At 37.2% G+C, this 11,339-nt stretch overlaps 1 protein-coding gene across 2 annotated transcripts in view; it reads left to right on the forward strand.

The window, feature by feature from the left end:
* The window catches only part of unm_sa41569 (un-named sa41569), a 66,254-nt gene extending 55,315 nt beyond the window's left edge, over positions 1–10,939 (forward strand). For both annotated transcript variants that reach the window (XM_088629698.1, XM_088629699.1), the window contains 8 exons: positions 628–798; positions 1,207–1,334; positions 1,689–1,882; positions 3,422–3,511; positions 6,007–6,172; positions 6,772–7,125; positions 8,775–8,845; positions 10,721–10,939. In XM_088629698.1, coding sequence (XP_088485824.1) covers positions 628–798; positions 1,207–1,334; positions 1,689–1,882; positions 3,422–3,511; positions 6,007–6,172; positions 6,772–7,125; positions 8,775–8,831 — 1,160 coding nt within the window. In that variant the 3' untranslated portion in view covers positions 8,832–8,845; positions 10,721–10,939. The remainder of the gene's footprint in view (positions 1–627; positions 799–1,206; positions 1,335–1,688; positions 1,883–3,421; positions 3,512–6,006; positions 6,173–6,771; positions 7,126–8,774; positions 8,846–10,720) is intronic.
* Positions 10,940–11,339: the final 400 nt, after the last annotated feature.

The raw sequence follows: 11,339 nt of genomic DNA on the forward strand, positions 1-11,339 counted from the left end.
CGAGTCTTCCAAATTTCTTAACTTGTGAAGACCTCTTGATAAAAACACAGAGCATACAGGCATTGCGATTATGAACTACAGACATGCCAGTAGTTGACTGTCAGGTTTCCCCAAGCAGTTGGCGAGGGACCCAGACTTGGATGGGTTAGAGTTTGAGAGAGTAACCATGGCAACTTCTGGCAACTTCCAGACACCTGCAAGGTAACAGTGATCACAGTGAGAGATGTGCTGTTCCTCCTGGTGGTTCTAACCCTCCTGTGAGCATGTCAGGGCAATCATTCTCTCTCTGTGTTACAGGGCATGTACTGTAGCAGTAAGTAGAAGTGTGAAGGGATGCAAGATTTCACAGCACACTTAGGTGCAGTTTGAAGTTGTTGTTTTTTTACAGATGGCCATCAGGAAAGGAAAGCAGGATTGTGTCTGCCGACTCTGTTCTGAAAACACCAGTACTTCCGAGGGCATTGTATAACCCAAGCACAGCCCCGGTGTACCTCTTGTGTTAATGTAAATGTCGCATTTGGGACAAGGAGACAACATATACTGTATTTAAACACAGGATGCAAAAGGGAATATGTGGTATAGTAATCATTTTAAGTCTGACAGTCAAGATGGTGTCCTTCTCTCGAGATGTCCGTGCAACGAGAGGCCGGAGGAGGTACATTGCGCTCCAGGCGGAGCTGCGCAAGCAGAGGCAGCTGCAGCTGGAGAGGGAGGAGGAGCAGCGGAGGCAACAACAGCAGCAGCAGCAGCAGGAGGAGGAGATGAAGAGACAGCTGGAGATGGAGCAGGAGAATCACAGTGAGGACACTTCCTGTCTCAATCCGCACAGTTACTTCCCTCTTTCAATCCTGATAGGTTTAGGTTCGGTGAAGTCAAAGCCATTTAGAATTCCACTGCAGTATTATTTTAGAATTGGTAAGAGGGATTTTGTGGCCGTTTTGTTTAGTCCTGTAAAAATGTTTTATGCGCATAGGAGAGCCACAACCCTAAAGACTACCAACTGCTTTAGTTAATTTGTAGAAATGCATTTTACCACAAATTTACTTTAAATAACAATTGTTTTAATCATTCAAAGCTTACCTAAAATGAAAAGAAGACATTCTGCAACTGCTCTGTATTAATTGAACTTTGAACTTATCAGTTTTGTTGAAGGAAGGGCTGTAAAAATGAACTCCTGTAGAGTGTGCTGGTGTATTTATACTGTAGGACCACCTGTGCCTTTGCCAAGAACGAAAAAGCCTCACCCTCAGCCCAGACCACGCACCATTTTAGTGGAGGACAACATACCTCCCCTGCATCCTCCAGTGCCCAGGCCTCGCAGCAGACAATTTATGGTATGAATCTTCTGATTACAGTCTATGTATAGTATCGGCAGTATTCTTTTTTTCACACCATCTCTTGTTCATTCTTTCTGTATACCACATGTGCTTAATGCTCTTCTTGGTGGACCACAGTATCCCGTCTGTATCTGAAAGCCTACAAAAACGTTTAGGTCTTACAATTAAATTTAGGAGTTCAAAACAAATAAATGTTAACAAAATCTAACCCTCCTGTTCTGTAGAGAGCAATATAATCTGAATCATTCTTTTCAAGAGCATCGTCTAACAACTCTTTCATATAGGCAGGCAAGTCCAAAGTTATTGCTATGAGTGTGCAGGAAATATAACTTATGTTGAATGATATTCCAGGCCACACCATTTGACAATGACCTGAATATAAAGAATGGTTTTGTCACACTGGGAAACACTGAAGTAGAGGAAGCAGCGACAGAGCGACAGATTAAAAAGAAGAACACCATCCGATGGTTTAAGGAGACGCAGGCCAGGAAGGTGGTCAGAAACGGAACCTTTCCAAACTGGTTTCATGGCATGATTACACGCAGGTGAGAAATTTAACACTAAAATATTACCTTTACCTCAGTTGCTTTTCTTGTGAGGATGGTGGTTAGTGTTACGTAACTTAGCAAGTCAGACAGGGGAATTTCAAAAAGGCAAGAGAAAACCAAAAGGACGTTACTTATTTATTCGACTGGAATGCTAAACGATAAACTGAAACTATTTGTTTGATTTGATTAAATTGAAAATTGCTGCTTCTTTTCCAGATTTTTATCTGCTGTTCATTCAGACATATTTGAAAGACAGTAGAACTATTGATCTGATTTACTTGTCTCATTCTATTACTCTCTAAATGTGCAGTCTAAAAGAAAGTATTTTTTCAGTTTTCACGTTTTCCAGAATAACTTTGCTCTTGTGATTCATGCCTTTCCAAAGTCTGTTCTATGGACTGCATAATCTTATTTGTAAATATCATATGTAGAACCCACACAGTACTATTATGACTTTTTTGTAGTCTTACATTGTCTTAACACACCAAACACATTTTAATATATGGATTTCCAAAAACTCTATGCAATATAATATGCATTTTAAAGTTTGCTCTTAGGATAACCTTTTAAGAGTCTTCACATTTTAAAATGAATCTAGGAGGCAGCAGACACACTGACAACTATAACAATCATGGATTGCATTATCCAAAATATTCTACATGGGAATTAGAAAAACGAATCCTCAAAATGGAGTTTAAACAGGGGTTTGGGCAGAAGGATAGACTATAATCTCACATACTTCTGCTCGCCTGCGTATATAAGTCTCGCACCCAGGTCTTCTTTTTAGGTACCTCTCTCTCATTCCCCCCACTTTCTTATCTGCATCCTTGCTCAAATTCTAACTCGGTCTTTGTAATAGTGAGCAGGGGTTCGGGCAGCCTATATCTCTAATTGGCTGCCAATTCCTCAATTAGGTGAGTCACACCAAAAGCTTGCTAAATATTTAATCTCTCTGTCACTTTCATTAGGGTCTAACCAAACTACTGAACATGGCCTATTTAAGCATACAATTAAGATCATTGTTGTTAACCATTTCAGTAGTGGTGCAATATAAAACACCTAATCACACAAGTTCTTCTTGGTATGAAGAGAATGAAAAATATACTGTAAATACTTGTCTGACCCTACTTTTCAGTGTTAGTGTTCAGCACTTCAACAGATTAATGAATCTGAAGAGAATGAAGAGCTCTGGTTAAATTTCTGTTTCATTTTCACTGTTAGTTTAGCCTTTAAAATATATAAAAATACAAAACATAATTAAAATATATCATTCCTGATTTTTGAGAATATTGTTTCATTCCATTGTTTCATGATCATTATTTGTATTCAGCACAAACAAAATAAATGGGCAAAATTTCCCCAGTTTTGTCATTCTTTTTTTATGATCAGATAAAGCAAGCTTTTCTATTCTCCTCAGTTTTTCTCAGGCATGAAGCCAGGAACATTTCGGTCCTGACAGAGGGGAAAGATGCCAAAATTAACATCTGTCACCACCTCTGAAGAAATATCTTAATCCTTTGTGATTTATTTTCCCAGACAAGCTGAAGATTTCATTGCTGATAAGCCCCTTGGCTGTTTCTTGATTCGTGTTGGCCAGAGTCGAGAAGGATACACATTAACGTACAGGTAAAAATTTAACCTCCTCCCACCCCACCCAAAAGACCTGCTTTTAATCATACAGTAAGCTAATCTCCTCAGGTGATTCACAAATGTGATAGCGGCATGTATATTGATGTATAACAAGTCCACAGTTACTACTTTGAGTGTGCAGTAAACTGTTGATTCATTAACGAAACCACATAGTTACAGTAATTCAGGTATGAAGTGTAACATACAACAATTAGATAATTACTGTATTATAATATCATTGTCAAATGTAATACTAAGTAAATTTATTCCATAATTTTGATGTTTATATTTTTACTACACACAAAAAACCCTGGCTTTTAAACATTTGAGTTCAAAATTAATTGTTTGAACAATTACATATAAGATCACTTTATTGGCCATGTACAATTTCGTGTATTAGGAATTTGTCTTTTCACATACCCCAACTTGCTCTACACGAGACACACAGACGGGGAGAGAAGCTTTGAGTCAGAACGCAGGGTCAGCCATTTATATGGTGCCCCTGGTGCAGTTGGGGTTAAGGGCCTTGCTCAGGGGTCCAACAGAGTAGGATTGCTGGCCGTGGGATACAAACTAGCAACCTTCCAGCCACAGGCGCAGATCCTTAGCCACAGAGCCACCACACCGCCCCTACAGTATATCTAAATGTGCATACCAACTATTTTGTTTCGCACCTTTTGAAAGAAGTATCACAGCCACATTAAGACATGAACAAAAAATATTGGTATTCAATTTGACAGCCTCCCCTGCCACGGACACGTTTTAAAAAAAGTATGAGTCTATAATAAAAAGGAAAGGGAACTCAAGATATCTCACTTTTTAATATAGAAAAACAATGTAATATGATCATTTTATATGGATAGGGCCCCATATTCCAGCCCGAGAATGTACAATAATTCAATTTATTAATTCTATGAATGAGGAATTAGTTTCACAAATCTTAATTAGCTTTAATCTTGGACAGTTTGTTAATTTAGGTAAGAAAGTCCAAAACTAGTGCTGGTCAGGGTCTGTGAAACCTATCTGTGGAGTGTAAAAAATAATTGCAAATTTACCTCCCCACAAACTAGACAGAAACCACAGTTTTACCACACAGTTACTATAGTAAATCCAATTCTGTAGACATTAAAAGTGAGCTTTGGGGTTTTTGTACTCTTCAAGCTCACATACTTTGCCTGAATTTTCTCAGAAAGCCAATCACAAGTAGGTTGTTATAGGTTGAAGGTTTCACATAACAATCTGCACTTTTGCACTCTATTCCCAGTTTGCATTGTTTCACGGTTTGCAAATGTCACTTTCCTTTCCTAAATCCTGAACCTATCCCTCACTGTTATCTTCACTGACAGCCTGCATAAGGGATTTCAAACTTATATCTGAACACTCATGGGTATGTGCCTGCATGCTGGTTCCTCATGTATAGTGGTACTTGAAACGATTATTTTCTGGCATTCGATTTTTTTTTTATTCCATGTTTGGACTTCAAATTTCACTTTAATATATACGTTTTAATATGAGAATGATTTTAAACAATTCAGTTGATCAAACTCATTAGATTTTTAAGTACAGGAAGAACCTAACTTGAGAGTTGCCTCCTGTTCTCAGTTTGAATTGTACTTGTGTTCACCAGATCATGTTTAATTCTTAAGAAGAAGTCCACTAGGTTGGCTTTTTTGATGCCTTTGATGATTTTGAATAATTGAATCAGGTCCCTTCATTCTCTTTTTGAGATAAAAAGGGATTCAGTTATTTTATCCAATCAGCGCAGGGTAATCCTTTGAGCATGTATGCGATTGCTCTTTTCTGAACAGCAATATTTCTGTTGTATCTTGGTGACCAGGATTGTACACACTATCTTAACCATGTTCTTGCTTAAGCAATGTAGAGTTCTAGCATGAAACCAGATTATTTACATTTTAGGCTACATACAGTATGTACCCTAACTTTTGCCTGTTTCATTGTTTCCCCACATTATCTGGAAGATGTAAAGGATGTCATCGTAAACCCATTAGTCTTTTTCCCAAGTAGCCTCTTTAATCTCAGCCTTTACCATTTTATATTTGTATGTTATTTGTAATATTTTTTAGATTTGTATGTAATTTGTTAACTATGTGAGTTACAACATTAGATTTCCATTCTCAGATGGATCACACTGTTTGAACTGCAGGCTCTCCTACAAACTGATGATATCCTCTCAGATTGGTCACAAGCTAATAATGAAGCTATGAAGCTTCCCTAAAATGAACCCTGCATGGCAATTAGGTTGTACTTCAGAAGCAGCATTATTGTAACAAAACGAGGCACAAGACTTCCCTAAATGTCAGCAAGGGATTGTAAATCCCAGAGCACGTTGGTGATTTTATTGTAATGCTTTTGTTTTATCATGTTGTGTGATGACATCACAGTGCATTTCACAAAAAGACAAAAGGCTCGAACATTTGAGTAAAAATAACACTGAATGATTTCTTCTTGTTCTGTGTTCTCGTTGCTGACAGGGGTAAAGACCGTTGCCGACACTACATGATTGAGATGCAGACGAACGGCAAGTATGTCATACTTGGAGAAGACCGGGCCCATGCCTCCTTGCCCGACTTGGTGGAGTACCACAAGAACGTTGGCATCAAACCCTTCATGGAGCTGCTCACGGTGCCCTGTGGACAGGTAACCCACTCACATCCTGTACACTTTACTCCTGCCACTCACAAATGGCACATTGATTCATCAGTTTCAAAAATAATACCAGTTGTGACACCTTGGGGTTGATGGGCTCTTTCAGGCTTGTCCTCTAGCATATTGCAAGATTGTACTCTGCTACTGCAAAATGCAAGACCTAGAGTTTCCTAACATCTTTCAAAAAGAAAAAAAAAAGGCTCTTTTTTTTGGACTAAATATATTAAATATATAACTATGCAAACTAATATTTAACTATATGTGTATTTTATCACAAATCACAATTCATCCCAGGAAAAGGCCAAACACTTTCTCTCTTTGTTCTCCAGAATAGAATTTTCATAAATACTAAAAAAATATCTATAAAAAAATAATATAAAAAATATCTTTCCTTATATTGTTTAATTTGCTATTTTCCAGTACAACTACCAGGTCTCAAATGGACTCCTCACTCCGTTCTTTCATAGGATTATATACACTGAGCACAGACTGTCTTTATGTGAAGCTTTATTGTACTTTGTTTCTTTAAAGTGTAGTAGAGAATAAAATGTAAAACAAAAATCCAAATCACCTTGTTTTAATTGCTGTAGATATGCGAGCAGGAGCCTGACTATGAGGAGCTGAAGAACCTCATGCTGAAGCCCTGCTCACAGGCTGACGGAGGCCATGACAGCTCGGACGAGTCTGTGTCTGACCGTGGCCACCTTGAGCTCCTAAAACTCTTTATTCCTCCCAATACAACCCACACATTAGAGGCCCAAGTGCCCCCGGTACTGAAAAAAATTTCAGAGAGGAAGCTCCGGACTGAAGCTCAGGAAATCCAGAAAAATGTGACTGGAGGCCAGGAAGCAAATGATGACCAGAGTAACAAGAGTAATCGCCCCTTCCCTCGCTTGTATCCATCTATCCGCCTTGCCATGAGAGAGATTCAGCAGGTCCAACAGGTGAGTCCACAATACGAGACTCTGTATAGGAGAAAAAAAATGAATTTGCAAAAGGCTGAGCTTGTTGATTTATTATCATCATCGAATTATTTTGGATTTTGCTCATACATAAATAAAACAAAATGTGTATGTCCATAATGTCGCTCCAGTAATCAATTTTAGTTGTCTGCTAAAATAACTGGTACTGCTAATCAAAATTTAATTAAATAGTTGCACAAATTGGTAAAGAGGTGTAATGAACTGCTGGGTTCAGCAGAAATATCCTGGGTTTTAAATGCCCGAAATAAAAAGTATCTTGATGGTTTCACTTTGTTACACTAAATAACAATTTTTATTGACAATTATGGCCAATTACAATAATTACAGTTTGTTCAGAATGGAAGGTAGAATAACAAGTATCTGTCAGTCTAGCCCTCATTTTCTTAAATGCTGACCTCACATTAACAGTCCTTTCTTGAGCAAAATAATCTTTGGTTTTAATCAAACTGTGTTTTCAGTCTTCAACCAATGATAACAACTAGACTTTGGCAAGCTGTATCAGCAGAATACATTAGTAGAATGTATAGACAGGTTCTGTAAATCTTTGTCATGTTCTTGAAGGGTGTTTCCTATAACAAGACTTTTCTGAAACCTTTTTGTTACACAGATTAGTGTTCCCTAAAGCATTATAATACTTTACTCATGGAGCTACCATATAATTAAACATTTAATCCCTTTATATAAACATCTATGCCAGCCCAGAGAGAAATGTAAATTACTTTTATTAGTTTTGCACTCTCTTTCCTTAAAAATTATTTCCAAACCCAAGAAAATGAATCACGTTCTTCACAATGTGTTTTGAACTTGGCCTGGGATACACAGTGAAAAGCTGCTTTTCTGTAACGGACAGTATGTGCTAAAATAAAATTGTCTTCTTGAACCAAAGTACACATCATCAGTACTTCTCTGTGTACTGGTATTTTGAACTGTGAAATGTATTCTTAACAACAGGGTTACAAGATTAAGTCTTATTTCAAACCTGTTAGTTCTCTCTAACAGGTTTGAGTGAGGCATCACTCTCTCTAACAGGTTGGAGTGAGGCATTCATTTATTATCCATTAATGAACATTAAAATTCAGTTATTTTGTGTAGGACTGTTTAAATATTGGCCTCTTATGATGATAATGTGGTTTTCTGGGTATCAAATTTTTACTCTAAGAATCACAGTTCTGCTTGCACACTAGTTTTTCACCTTGAAATTATTTTTAATTTGCAATATAGTATATTACATTAAACTGTACAACACAACAGGTTTTTTCTACATTGATTGTACACTCTGGAGCTTTAGTCATGAAATTCAAATCAGAATGAAATATCTCTAAGAACACCTATGAACACCTAAATAGAATTCTATTTTACCTCATTCTTCAGAATAACTACAGTACAGGAACTACTCCTTAGTTCCTGGTTTCATTTTAGTTCTTTACTTAATTTGCCAGGATAATATTCCACAGTAGTTTTCATATAGCAAAAGGAAAAAGGAGAAAAAGATTAAATGTCAACTACAGTACTTGTTTTTCAAAAGTTGAATGTGTTCCTGTACATCATATCATCAAAAAAGCACACATAGTGCTTAAATGACCCATATTTTTACATTTTTCTTTCCACAGCACTTTTCTGACTGCAAGAAAGATCTAGAGGTGAAACATTCCAGTCACAATTCCTAGCATAACAAATAAAGGTGAGTGAATATACAGTATAGAACATTTGAACAGGCAAATTGAATATCCCTTCTAAAGCAATTGGATTGAATATTGAATTTTGAATATTGTGTCTAAAATACATTGTTTAATACAGTGGTTCTCAAACTTTTGGACCAAGTACCACCCCTAATCCAACCAAAGCATCCAAGTACCACCTACAAGTCATCATCTCATAGGAACCCCAGAAATTCTCAATGACCAACATGAGCGCGCGTGCACACACACTCACACATACATATAATAAATATTATAATAATAAACTTTATTTGATATAGCACCTTTAAAGGTGGCTTCTCAAAGTGTTTTACAGAAAAAAAACATTAACAACAACTAATAAAAAAGCACCATTTCAGTGAGAGGGGTGAGCCTGTTTAGTTTAGCAAAGCAGATGTGAATTAATTTTTTGAGCCTTGATACAATTCACAGCAGAGTCTAACATATATTAAATTGTCAGGCATTTTCTTGACGGCAAAGGTCTCGCGGTGGATGTTGTAATGCGTACTTTAATTTCTGGAGCAACCTCTCTAATTCGTGCAACTACACCGTTATATCGGCTTGTCATTGCTCTAGCACCGTCTGTACAAACTCTCACACATTTTATCCAGTCGATGCCATTCTCCTCGATAAATTCATTCAGAAGCTAAAATATGTGCTCTCCTGTAGTTCCTGTTGGTAGCGGTTTAAAGAACAGAAAGTCCTCATGGGACATGCCCTCAAACTCGTATCTAACGTAAACAAGCAAATTGGCCAAATCGACTACAGACTCATCTAATTGCAGTGAAAAACATCTGCTCATCTTAACGCGCTCTATCAGTGTACTTTTGATATAATCCTTCATTTCAATAATTCTATGAATGACTGTATCTTTCAGGGGGAGGGGGGCAGCAGGTCGAGCTGTTTAGCAGCTTTTTCTCTACACATAATACGTGTCAGCTCTTTTGCCAACGGTAAATAAGGTTCTTCAAAAATAGTGTAGCTTACCTGCTTTAGCAATCCGCAAGCTTGCATTTTTCACATTTCCGTTATTTCCATATTTTTTAAAAGTTTTTATTTCATGCGCATGGGAGCGAAACACAGAGACGCTCGGTGTATTTTTCTCAAATTAGAACAGTTCTTAAATATTTTTCTGTTATCACGTGTTCGTGTGCTCACAAGATAACCTGCGTTCGTAGCACGTATTTCTATGCATTCCTGTGTTTACAACGTTGGCATTGTTCCAAAATCGGACATTCTCCTTTCTCCCTATTTGCTGAAGATACAGTAGCTTTTTTTAAATACAATTGGTCACTTGCATCCGTAGCACGCATTCCTATAAAGTGGTATAGAATTACAGAGTATCTCTTGTGTCCACTGAAGTATTAGCGCGCACTGTATCATAGTACATAGGCTGCGTATTCGACACGTATTAAAATACAAAATATGAAAACCCGTCCCGATTTTTCAATGCACTTGACACAGTTCCATGGTCATTTGGCGTACCACCTGGCGGCACTCCACGTACCACTGCCGGTACACGTACCACAGTTTGAGAACCACTGGTTTAATACATTATTCTTTCTAGGGATAGTTTATTTTTGCTTGAGTACAGCAACAGAATGAGTTACAGTTTTAAGTCTGTAAAATCACTTTAATGTTCAACAAACTGTTTATGACCTCATTACTTAGCAGGTGTCATTTTTTGTATCTAAAGTATTTAAAATTAAATCGAGGATGATGATAATTTGTTGTATGGATAATAGCTCTTTTCATCCCGAAGAATGAGAATACATTATCCACTCATTCGTTGTTTTTTTTTAATTCACACTTTTTGAGTTATGCAGATTTTAATTTGTTTTTTTCTTCTTCTGTTTCAGACTCCTAACACAAAAGCAAACTTTTAAACCTCCAGATGAACATGCACTTTTTACAGTAGTATGAAACAGGGCAGGGAATTATTTGAATGTGAATTACAGAAATCTATTAGCTGACCCTGATTTTAAGGTTATCTCATGTCATAGTTGTATGTTTTGTAAGTTCCTGTGTATATGTAAGTTTGAATTCTGTACTTAGTGAATAAAACCTTTTTTGTATTATACTGTTCCATGTTTTGATTATACACTTAATTCTGTATTCAGAAACAGGCAATCTATCTGGTAACACAGGATTCTGTGTGCTGTAGAAAATATGTAAGCCTCTTGTTCTCAACTTTTGAGGTTACAGTCCTGCAAATGTGTTTGCATGCAGAACCACAGTACTGGTTCTTCATGATATCAGCTGCTGAGATAATACAAAGAAAAAGTTTAAAGGTGCACAGAAAACAAGCCTTTTCAATCTAAATATTTGGTGAGACATTAAATGCTGGCTAACCTCTTGCTAGCTAAATAGAAACCACGAGAGCTGACAAAATTAGAGCTTCAGGGCTGGAGAGTTTCTCGCAGACTCTGAACAAGGCTTATTTTTCACTTGGGTGTTCGAATAATAACATTTTACTGA

The sequence above is a fragment of the Lepisosteus platostomus genome, chromosome 4, assembly GCF_059453375.1.
Source record: "Lepisosteus platostomus isolate fLepPlt1 chromosome 4, fLepPlt1.hap1, whole genome shotgun sequence".
NCBI lineage: Eukaryota > Metazoa > Chordata > Actinopteri > Semionotiformes > Lepisosteidae > Lepisosteus > Lepisosteus platostomus.